Raw genomic sequence first — 13115 nt, 5'->3', positions numbered from 1 at the left:
GGCTGCCTAGTTTTAGGGACTAATGAAAGTTTAAACTTGAAATTTTGAGCAAAAGACCTCCGAAAAAGCCAGTTAAAAATACGTAGAAAACCTTGTGAAAAAATTTCAAACATTTCATTGTTTTGGATAATTTGGATCACCTAGTCCCTCACCAGGAAGGATAAGATAGTTGGAGATAAGAAAAAGATCAAAGATAAAGAGGTTGGACACATGAATCAGAATAGGTTCCTCATCTTACGCAATTATTAATTACAAGATTCAAAATAGGTGCCTTGGAAATGTATGAAATTTTTTAGCAATAAAAAGGGTTTAAATCATCAAAGGGATCAAAATAAGTACACTAGAGTGCTCCCAAGAATCGTTTGAGAAAAACCCAAAAAAAATTCATGCTGGTGCATAGGTGCTTTACTGTGCTAGGTGCACAGGTGCACTAGGTGTGTAAGAGCACTTTTTCAATTGCATTCTGGAAGATTTTGAAGAATTCAAGAGGTGTGCTATTGCACCAGGTGTGCTAGGTGTGTAGGTACACTTTTTCAATTGTGCTCTAGAATAGTTTGAAGAATTTAGAGGTGTGCTAAGTGCACATGTGCATGCTTTCAATTGTGTTTTGGAATATTTTAAAGAATTCAGAGGTGGGCTACTGCACTAGGTTCACAAGTGTGCTAGGTGCATAGGTGTGCTTTTTCAATTGTGTTCTAGAAGATTTTGAAGAATTCAGAAGTGCACCAATAGTTAACTTCTAGTTCTAAGTTTAAATTTTTTCATGCATCAAAAATTCATTCTAACAGTATTTTAACTCCTATAGACACCTAGTAAAGAAAGAAACTTTGTTTTTGGCACTTCCAAACACTCCTACATTGATTAATGTCTCTCTTTCTTATTTTCTCATGTTTTCTTTGTTTTAAGACATGTAAGGGCTCATGCGTCAAATTAATGATATAAAAATGGACGAATTCCTACTAAGCACCAATTAGGTAGTTAGTTTGTACATAAATAGATGTTTTTTACTAGTTTACAAGCATATGATTGCATACAGATATCACTAACTCTCAACACAAATTAAGGTTAAGTTTTCTTATAAATTTAGGAATGTAATATGTATTCCAGGCTGCCATTATTTTCATGTAATAACATATCTTATTAGTGCTTACATTTGGAGTGTAGTGATTCTTGCCTAAGTATGTTATATTTTGTGAATGTATGTTCATGAAGTGTAATTGAGCCAATAGTTTATTGTGTTGTTTTTGGTCATGTGATCTTTTAATTCTGGTGTTTGCTACAGGTTACAAATTCCACGACCTACTTAATTTGAGAATAGATCACCATATTATTCCTCCATAGCTTTTCATGTTGCATGAGCACACTTTTTGTGGCCTAACAATTTGATGAAAATTGTAACATCTTATGGTTACTGAATTTCCATCGATGATTACATGAGTAGAATTAACGAAGGGTTGATCCTATTTTCATTGGTTACCCATCAATCTTTTCAAAGGCTTCACTCACAGATGCATTGTTTTTGTGGCTTATGTCTGTTAGGATTTTACTTTCATGCTATTTTCTTAAACTTCTTGTTACCTTACCTTTTCTATTTGGTTTGCTAACCCCTGTTTAAATTAGGAAATAATAAAATACATATATATTTTGTGGTTAATTTTGAAATAGCAAGCAAATTGATCATTTGATCTGAAAATGGTTCAAACTAGAAAAGGCCTCCTCATGAAGAAACACATATATCTTCAACTGAGTTGATGCCAGTAGGTCACAAGATCACCCAAAACCTTGGAGTTGATCCCAGATCAGCTTTTCAAGAGAGATGTTCGAAAGGATTCTTATCATTAAGTATCATGTAAAATGACATCTCAACAAGGATTCTTATCATTAAGTATCATGTAAAATGACATCTCAACAAAAAAGGTACTAGAAGGAGGGCCTGAAAACTATTCGGCTCAAAAAACCTAAGTTGTTGGAAAATTCTGCAACTCTCAGAAGTTTACAATTATTTCTGTGAATTTTTAGTTGGTGCACAGGTGGGCCAATTGCACAGGTGTGCTATTTTCAAAAAGTTTTCTTCTTCAAAGGTGTGCTTTTCTAGAATAAACACAAGTTCCTAGAACTCAGTCACTTTCACAAGAATCATAGTGATAAAGGGATACTAAGAACTCCACCCATTCACATTACACATTCCATCATCATCATTTGCTTTATATTCTACTTCACACATTCCCATCATTATGCACCTTGTCTTTCTTCAATGCCTAAAGTTCACCTTTGAATCTATCTGGACCATTACATAACTTGCCAAAAAAATTTGAAATTTTTTTCCCATGGTTCATCTATGGAGAATTACGAACAATAGAAGATCATATTAAAAATTTCAAGGATATTTGTAATTGAAACTAGATTCAGCATATGACTATGGTATGTAACCTTTTCTCATACACTTTGGGGGAAATGGCATTCAATTGGTACCTCAATCTACCGCCAACATCAATAAGGGATTGGAACTCTATTCATGAAGTGTAATTGAGCTAATAGTTTATTGTGTTGTTTCTGGTCATGTGATCTTTTAATTCTTGTGTTTGCTATAGGTCTACAAATTCCATGACCTACTTAGTTTGAGAAGAGATCACCATATTATTCCTCCATAGCTTTTCATCTTGCATGAACACACTTTTTGTGGCCTTACAATTTGATGAAAATGGTAACATCTTATGGCTACTGAATTCCCACTGATGATTGCATCAATAGAATTAACGAAGGGTTGATCCTATTTTCATTGGTTATCCATCAATCTTTTCAAAGGCTTCACTCACAGATGCATTGTTTTTGTGGCTTATGTCTATTAGGATTTTACTTTCATGCTATTTTCTTAAACTTCTTGTTACATTATCTTTTCTATTTGGTTTTCTAACCCTTGTTTAAATTAGGAATTCATATAGTTGCATTGTTAGATTAAATTCATCATAAAAATATAAAATAATAAAATACATATCTCTTTTGTGGTTAATTTTGAAACAGCAAGGAAATTGATCATTTGATCTGAAATTGGTTCAAACTAGTAAATGTGTCCTCATGAAGAAACACATATCTTCAACTGAGCTAATTCCAGTAGCTCGCAAGATCACCCAAAAACTTGGAGTTGATCCCAGATCAGCTTTTCAAGAGAGGAGTTTGAAAGGATTTTTATCATTAAGCATTGTGTAAAATGACTTCTCAATAAAAAGGGTACTAGAAGGAGGGCCTGGAAACTATTCGGCTCAAAAAACCTAAGTTGTTGTTTGAAAATTCTGCAAATCTCAAAAGTTGACAATTATTTTTGTGAATTTTTAGCTAGTGCGCAAGTGGACCAATTGCATAGGTTTGCTATTTCCAAAAACTGTGCTTCTTGAAAGGTGCGCTTTTCTAGAATAAACACAAGTTCCTAAAACTCAGTCACTTTCACAAGCATCATAGTGATAAAGGGATACTAAGAACTCCACCCATTCACATTACACATTCCATCATCATCATTTGCTTTATATTCTACTTCAGACATTCCTATCACTATGCACCATGTGTTTCTTCAATGCCTAAAGTTCACCTTTGAATCTAACTGGACGATTACATAACTTGCCAAAAAATTCTAAAAAGTTTTTCCCATGGTTCATCTATGGAGAATCATGAACAATAGAAGATCATATTAAAATTTTCAAGGAAATTTGTAATTGAAACTAGATTCAGCATATGCATGTGGTATGTCACCTTTTCCCATACACTTTGGGGGAAATGGCATTCAATTGGTACCTCAATCTTCCACCAGCATCAATAAGGGATTGGAACTCTTTTGATAGCAAGTTTCTGGAACAATTCAAGATCTATATTGATCCAACTATCTTATATCATCAATTCATCTCAATTAAGATGGATTGCCATGAGACTATTTCACATTTTAATCATCGCTTCTATAGGATGTATCAAAGAATGGAGTTTCCATACATTGTACCACAAGAGGCTACCATCCATATCTATTTTGACACAATGGATTCATTAACTTCTATTTTTATAGGAAGGCTCCCACCTTGAGACATTGATACCATTGATAAGGTCTGTAAAGAGGTTGTTACATTCACAAAGTAAGTTATATCTGCTCCAATGCCGACAATTACATATTTAGGGTATGAGTCTCAAAAGACTACTTTCTTTGAGTAGAAGGAAACTACATCTACTGAAGTAGGAAACAATATGTCTAGAGATTTTAAGGCCATGAAGGAGATGATGTCTCTTTCATCCAATAAACTCATCAAAATAAAGTTGAATTCCTCAAGAAACCAAGGCAATCATCCAAGACAACTTGCTGCCCAAAACAATTGTTCTCAAAATCAGAGCGGAAATTTTGGCCTTTATAGGAACATCAAAAATTAGAATAATTGTATTATAGGTATGAGTCTAAGTGAAAATGGTTATGGGTACAATGATGTTTCGGATCAGCCTCCCCAAATCATGGAGGAAAAACCTTTATAGTTTAGTGCAATGGTGTTTGAATCATGTGATAAATCCATAGGAGGACAAAATGATGAAGATGATCAAGAGGAGTTTTTGTTCCCATTCAATGAAGAAATTTTAAGTGTTGATGATTCAATAAGTGTGGATATGCCAAGATATTTTGAGGACATAGAAAATTTTGAATTTCCAAAACTCCATGAAGTTGCAAAAGGTGATGGAATTGTAAAAGATCTTGAGGTTGGTGAGATTTTTGAATCAGAAAGTCATCAAGAAGAAGATACTAATTCTTCCTCCTGTGATGTTGATTCCCCATTGGATAATGATAAGATGCCTCCCTCAAAATAGGATTTGTTATTAGAAGATATGGATAGAGTGCTCAATTTAGTCTCAAGCTTGACTAAGGAAATCTCTATTTGTGGGTATTCTACACATATATCAATTCATGCAATAACTGAGTCATGTATAATCCATTTATTTGGGTTCCATTTTTAAAAAAGTTGTCCTAATTTCTTGTTAGCTTCAGAGATTGCAATGGAGGGAAAGTATGATTTTGAATAGGCTTCTATGGGATATGAGGCACACAACATCTTGATCGATGATAGTAATGAATTTTGTAATTTGAAAGGAAGGTTGATGATTGATTTTTCTAGTCCGAAGGAACCTAAAGGATTTCCATGTGCATGTGAAGTTGTGTGCCATGAGATAAGATCACTAGAATGAGAGATTACAATGTGTGAGTGTACCCCTATCATGGGAGACTCACCAGATTAGGTGATATATTTCCATTATCCCTCTCAGTTTGATGGTTTTCAATTGAAATATGATGCTAAAGGTAAGAGAACTTGTTTCTAGATTAATCATGGTCATAGAGAGTTATCACAACTTCTAATTTGTGTGATATGTGCTCAGAATTTGAACAAAGATTGTTCAAATTTTATTTTTTTGATTACAAAGACAAATTAGTTTTTCCCAGGACTATATGTGGTGGTTCATTAGTATTTCACATAAGGAGAAATCTACTGAAACCACCCCACATTCTTATTATTCAAGGTTTTATGTAGATAAGTTTTTGTTTAAATTGCTTTTTTTTCTTAGCCTTTTTAAGTCTTTCTAGTTAGGTGTTAGCTTTCTTTGAGTTAAATATTTTTTGTTTGGGTTTCATTTCTTTCTTTTTTCAAAGTTGTGTTAGTCTAGGGGTTAGGTGCACTCTAGATTTATTTTGATGTATCTCATTCAACCACTTTTTTGTTTTGACTTTTGGGAATAGGTATTTCTTTGTCAAAGCATTTGAACGATTTTTTTTCTCAATACCAACTAAGGAACGGATGTTACTTGTAGTAATAGGAGACTTTTAGTCTTGAATTCAGTATTGAAAATCAAGAAGTTTTCAACACTTTGAAAATTTAAAAATTGACTATCTTAAGTTTTTTCAACCTAAGGTTAATGGCAGCAAGGGATAGTCCAAAACCTACCAGTTCAATAGAAGGGTCTTGTCAAAGGAATTTTGAAGATCAAATTTTGGTGTGAGATTTTCCAAAAGTTCTTAAAAGAAGAGCACAAGGGATATTCACTAAAGATTGAATCTAAGAAATGATGCAAATGTCTTGGCCACATAGTCTAAGCATGTTCAGGGTATAGAAAGAAAATAAAAAAGAAGGGTGTTAAGAATGAAGGATTCTACAAAGTCTAGGAAAGGTAACCTGATTATAAGCTATCCAATCTCAAAAAAGTTGCTTATTCAAAGCCTTCCCATGGTAGCCAACTAGGAATGTAGAAGAAGTGTCTGCTAGGGCTTCATCAAATTGGGTATAAATTGAAAACTTGAATGTCAAAATTTGACCCTTTATCCACCAGCTATTGAAGCCTATTGGCTCGATTTTGCAAATATAACAATCTAAGACTACCCTCTCATATTTACATGTTAGGGTTCTAGTTTCTCTGAAACCTAGAATTGCATTCCCTAATAATTTCTCCCGTACTCTTGATTCTTAATCATTTTCATGAAAAGTCTGATGACTTGGTAATCTAGCTACTTTTTTTTAATGTAAAAGGAATGGAGATGCAATAAAGGATTTCCCAAACTTATTTGGAGCCGAAACTTCTAACTTTGAGATTTCTAAAGATAATGCTAATAAAGTTTCTAGTTTTGAAATAGAGAAACCCTTTGCACCATTCCCAGGTAACTTTGATAGAATTTTGGGGATAGATAATCCTATGGAAAATAGTAAATATAAAGTTTCTAATGCTTCCTTAGAAAAGGAATTTGAACTATTGTCAACCCTCTTTAAGATACTGAGCTAACTTCTACTAAGTATCTCATCTCTAGTTCTAAGATCATCTCAAGTGGTTTTTCCTAGTTAAAATCCATTATTTTTCAATAAGAAAGTGTTATTCTAGTGCCCTTGGTTAAAACCCCCATCAAGCATAATGCTCACTAACTTGCTCTTAATTCTCTACCTAAGAGAGCAGAGCTGGTTAAGAATGTCAATCACTCTTTGACTGATAAGAATATGTAGTTGAATGTTTCAAAGTCTTTAGGAAAGGAAATTTCTCTAGATAAAAATAGAAATAAGCCCCCATTTTTTGAAGTCACACATAAAATAAATAACAAAAGAAAGGGAAATGATAACCAGATATTAACCAATTCTAATGGTTATAAAAATAGACAAGGAGATATTAGTGGTTGCTTTAATAGATTATATAACAAAGGTAAGAACAACCCTAAAAATCATGAACATGATCAATATCCATAGCTAGAATGTTAGAAAATACATTGTCAGAAGATGGTGCGGTAAAATTAAACAAAAAGATTTTATCTATTTTTAAAAAATTAAAGTAGTTGGATTTTAGGCTCACACTATTTTTAAAATGATTTGGGATCATGCCACTACAGTCTACTCCAATCATGAAAGATGGAGGGGGCAGTTGCTATTCTTGTGGCACCTAATTGGGTGGATTATATAAAACTTAATAGAGGAGTTTATCCTTGTCATAGGGCATTATGGATTGTATTCAGTAAAGATGGTCAAAGCTTTGGATTGTGTAACTTCTATCCACCTAATGACTAAAGAGATAGAGTAGCACTATGGGAATGGGCTTCAAATAATTTTCCTAACACTACATGAATATTTATTGGTGATTTTAATATGGTAGAACATAGGGAGGATAAAATAGGATGTAACTCTTTCATTTGGAAAGGCAATGAATTATTCTTCTCGAATAAATTTAAGATGAAATTTAATGTGCTACATCCTTTAGAAGATAGGAAATCAAAATTTCAGGATATATGGTATACTTGGTGCAATAATAAAAAGGGATCTCAAAGAGTTTATTGTAGATTGGATAGAATTTATGGAAACTCCACTCTTCTTTGTTTTTACTCTAATCCTAAGCACTCACCTATCATAGTTACTCTAGGTTCTCTCTCTAAGCATTCCCCTATCTTTGCAAAGATTGGGTTGCAAGATGAGACTCTGGTTTCTAGGGTGAAGGTTGAAAAGCCCTTTAAACTTAATATTTCTCTTCTTAAAGACCAGGATACTATTGGTGCTCTCAGGAACGTCACTAGTATTTATAAGCTGGTTAGTAGTTATGTTTAACCAAAAGAAATGTGGAGAAGATTATTTGATGTTTTGCAAAAGATTTTCTAGATTATTGGTAAAAAAGGTATGAATTTAAATGTTGAAGAAACTAGGGCATAGACTAATCTTAACCTAATAGAGAAAGAACTCCATATTAGAATTCAAGATCTGGAGTTAGAAGCTTATTTGATTAAGTCTAAACATTCTTTAAAAAAGATCCAAAACTATAAGATCTAAGATTAGGCAGCTAGATCCAAATTGAATTGGAATTTGAAAGGTGATAATGGGTCTAGTATTTCTTCAATATAATCAAGTCAAATATAAAAGGGAGATCCTTGAACACATTCACTGTAATGGTGGAAAATCTTCGGATCTAGAGCTAATTTAGTCAACTTTCTTTGAGTATTATTCTTAGGTTCTTTCATTTGAGATGTTTAATGCTAACTATGAGGCACTCGATAAATGTCTTCAATTGATTCCTAGAAAAGTGAAAAAAGATAGTAAAGACTAAAAAATCTTAATACTTTGGAAGAAATTAAATGGGCTATTAACTCTTTAGATAATGAGAAATCATCACGATGTGATGGTCTTCCTGTTGAGTTATACAAAACTAACATAAATTGGATTTCCATTGAGTTTTTGGCACTCCATGAAAACTCATTTAGAAGATCCATGGAAAGAAGCATCAATAAAGGCATGATCAAATTGATACCAAAGAATGGTGACAAAGCTGAAACAAAAAATTAGAGACCAACAACATTATTGAACATCTCTTATAAGATCATTGCTAAATTACTAGCTAAAAGCATTGAGAATTTTTTGAATAGGTTTATCTTAGTTACACAGACAGATTTCATTCGGGGTAGGTATATATAGAAAATTTAATAACTAGTTGGCAAGCAATGCATTGGGCTAAGAAGAGCAGGTAGAATGTTGCTATGGTTATTTGATTTTGAAAGTGCCTATGATAGAATTGAATGGCCTTTTGTTATTGGGATGTTGCAAGCTTTTAGATTTCATGAATATTTTTGTAGATGGATAAAGGTGTTGTTCAAGGACTCTTCTACTATCATGGATATGAATGGAACTCTTACCAGCCCTATTCCTCTTAAGAGATCAACTTAACAAGATGGTCGTATTGCCCCTTCCTTATTTTTGATTGTTGTTGATGCTCTATTTTATTTTCTTAGAGATCCCTCCCTTGGTCCTCATGTTAAAGGTCTCCTCCTACCTAATAATGATACTCTACTAAATTACCATTTTTTTGATGACACTTATTTGTTCTTAGAATTTGAGAGATTCATTTTTGTAATACCTTGGATAGACTTGGATTATTCAATTTAGCCTAAGGTGCCAAAATTAATCCTCATAAATCTTTAGTTCTAGGTTGGTCTAAACCTCCTCGTAATTAGGTTTAGTTTATGTTTTGGCGATGGAAAGGCCCTAATGAGATTTTCAAATACCTTGGTATCCCTTTTGCAGCTAATCCTTCTACTAAAGTTATGTGGGAGTGGGTGTTTGATAAAATTCAAAAGAAACATGTTAAATGGAAAACTCATTATTTCTCTTTGGTAGGAAGGGTATGAGTTGCACAAAAAGTCTTGTCATCTCATCATATTTACTTTTCTTCTACTTGGTTAATGACTAATTAACAAATGGATAAATGTAATGCCCTGCAAAGGGATCCAATGAATTAACCTAGAATTTCACTAAGTTTGGTAGCATTTTTTTTAAACATGAGAGTAAGTACCACATATAACTTATGCACAATAATGGAAGGAATAGCAATGTCAATCTAAAAGTAAACATAACATACATAATAGATTACATTCTTTAAGGATCCCTTAACGTTGAATTAGATCTAAAATAACTAACATACATGAATCCAACATCCACATGAAATAATAATGATAAGTCCAATGTTTATACATTACATTTCCAAATGCTCAATCATCCATTGTACATGTCATAGGGTATGAAAAGATTAAAAGAATATCCATATGTAGAATAAGGTACATCATCCTATTCTAATCCATGATACATGAAAGTAAAGATAATCACATGATACACATGATACATCATCACAAAAGATATATATACATCCATCATAAAGACCAAACATAATAAGCTAAGTGCATGGTTCCTCCCAATCGTTAATAGCATCATTAGACCATCGTGGGTCCTAGCCATCCCTCTGTGCATAACATTCCAAATCATTGAAGAGATCGTTGGTATTAACATAGTAGGAATTTCACTTCTAACATATACTATATCATATGCAAAAAGTAATCTAACATGCAAAAATAAGCATAAGATAACATCATCTAACATATGTTAATCATCAATGAAAGGATACATATCCACCATCACAAAGGATGCATCAGCCATGATGTCTCAAAGAATCTCAAATGATAAGAGTGGAAAATACACTACCACCCGACCACATGGTACCTAAGTGGTCCACTCCCACCGTGCTGAGGAGATACTCTCAAGTCCCAAATAGGCTATCCAAAACACATAGCATAAATCTCTGTAAGTCCAGGAATCCTAAAAGTATACTAACTCAAATGTTCTATCACAAAACCGACATCTAATTCCTAGAGGCACACAATGACATGTAGGAACCTACTATGCAAGCGGGAATGTGTCATCACATTTATCACGTACAAGCTATCTTGGCAGTTAGCTAAGCTCCACGAGTCCATACTGATCTCATGTGGCCACTAGTATCCTCTCATACAAACGAGGCATACTATGGAATCTAAGGTCACAACCATGCATTCTCTCTACTCCCATTCTAGTCTATACAAGCACTCAAGGCATGGGCGAGAAAAAAAATCTTATTTTTTTAGGTTCATTTAGTTAGTATTAGGTGTGAATGTTTTCACTTATTAATCCAACTTACAATGAGTTACCCTAGCAGCCTCTTAGGGCCTCGGCCCCCATTGCAAGCCACTTCCCGACACTACATGTAGATATCCTACCCTAAGCTCATGGAATCATAAATCTCAAAATTGCAAAAGATAATCTATAATAAAATCATCAAATATGCATAAAAGCATCAAATCTCCATGAGCAAGCATCCATAGAAAATCATGATCACAACAGCTCTCTATTGGCAACTGAAGCATCACTGATAATCAAAAGTATCCAATGGTTCTCAATAACCAAAATATATCTCAATCATACTGATCGAAGACTCCAAAATGGTTAAGTAAAAACATGTCACAACATGACATCATCAAGAATAAATCCACATTTCAATCCCATCATGGCGACTAGAAAATAACCAAGGATAACTAATCGATGACCAAAAATGGTTAAGTCAAATGTCTCATACATAAGAATCTCAACTATAACAATCAGTAATTACAATCGATGCATAGAGCATTCCATCACATAACCATGGTTGGGTTTATAAAGATCAAGATTAAAACATCATCATGACATCACAATCACATAACCCCTAAGCCTCTGGTAGACGTCCTATAACTGGTCAACACTAGTCAACCCAAAATCGAAAACAATAGCATAAAGAATACACAATGCAAACACATGTTTTGGTTTTTCTAAATTTACAAACTTGAATTAAATGTAGAGGTCTCAATTTATGTTTCCAAGTTTAGAGAATGAATGGAGGAACATTTTGTATGTTTTTCTTGACACATGTATTGTTTTGGATGGATAAAAGTTTTCCTTAATAAGTCTAAAATCCATTGTCCAATTATAATATTTGTTTGAAAACTTTCCCCACCAAGCTACCAATTAATAATTTAAAATAATTAATTAAATCTTAATAGTTAATTTACAATATTATAAACTAATTCATCCTTATAAAAGACAAAACTTTAAAACAAATCATTTATCAAATAATAATAATTCATTAATAACATTTTACGTACTTACATATGTACATATATATATATATATATATATATATATATATATATATATATATATATATATATATATATATATATATATATATATATATATATATATATATATATATATATATATATATATATATTTATATTTAAATATATATATATTTATATTTATATTTAAATATATATATATACATATATATATATACATATATAAATATATAACTAATGTATTTTAATAAAATGAAATATAAAATCGAATTATACAAATTCGATTGATGACATATAATATGGAAAGAAGCATTATATAAAACATGCACTTCACATATAACAAACAACGGTGACCATACTCAGTGTTTAAAATATCATCGCCATACATAAGCTGTGCGGCCTGCAGTCCCGACACACTACCAAGCGCAGGTGCCATGTGCATGGGTCTGTGCACAAAGGACAGTCAAGGTTGGTACATCTACCTGACCCATGATCTAATACATATAACATTTTTTTTTATAGCATTTAAAAAAAAAAATGTAAATACAAATTGCAATGCGATTTGATGAGTTTCCACTGCAGTAATTCACTTGATTTTTCCATTTACATAAATAAATATATATGCATACATATGTATGTATATATATATAGATAAAATATGTATATATATATATGTGTGTGTGTGTGTGTCTGTGTGTGTGTGTGTGTGTGTGTGTGTATAAATTTACAGAATTTAAATATGAAAATGCAGATATGGTATCACATATATATATATATATATATATATATATATATTCCACAGAATATATATATAAATGTGATTTTATGAGTTTCCTATAAAATATTTTCTCTTTATTTTCTCAATAGCTTTCTAATGAATTTGGCTACAAGAATCTACCTGAATTCTGATGCTAATTTTCTCTTCCTCAGAAAACCCGTAGAGCAAGCTCCTCCCTTCTATAGAGTTCTCGAGTCCTCCAATGCTCCAAATGCTCCCCACACTATGTCTAAGCTTCTAGGAATGCCTGAATATAAAGAGCTCTCAGAAAACACCTAGAATGCCTCTAGAAATAGCTAGAAGGTGTCACCAACTAAGCATGTGTCTTTTCCAACCTTCTAGATGAGTCATAGGGTTGTAGACACCATGTGCTTAATTGATGCACTAATCCGC

At 32.6% G+C, this 13115-nt stretch overlaps 1 protein-coding gene across 1 annotated transcript in view; it reads right to left on the bottom strand.

The window, feature by feature from the left end:
- LOC149534353 (protein TAPETUM DETERMINANT 1-like) overlaps positions 1-12380 on the bottom strand; it is a 31323-nt gene extending 18943 nt beyond the window's left edge. The window contains exon 1 of the mRNA XM_089806014.1: positions 12304-12380. Coding sequence (XP_089662140.1) covers positions 12304-12380 — 77 coding nt within the window. The remainder of the gene's footprint in view (positions 1-12303) is intronic.
- Between the last annotated feature and the right edge of the window lie 735 nt (positions 12381-13115).

Source organism: Cupressus sempervirens, chromosome 10, assembly GCF_028749045.1.
Source record: "Cupressus sempervirens isolate cs-2001-9-10 chromosome 10, ASM2874904v1, whole genome shotgun sequence".
Classification (NCBI taxonomy): domain Eukaryota; kingdom Viridiplantae; phylum Streptophyta; class Pinopsida; order Cupressales; family Cupressaceae; genus Cupressus; species Cupressus sempervirens.
This window is presented reverse-complemented; position numbering and strand designations above follow the sequence as displayed.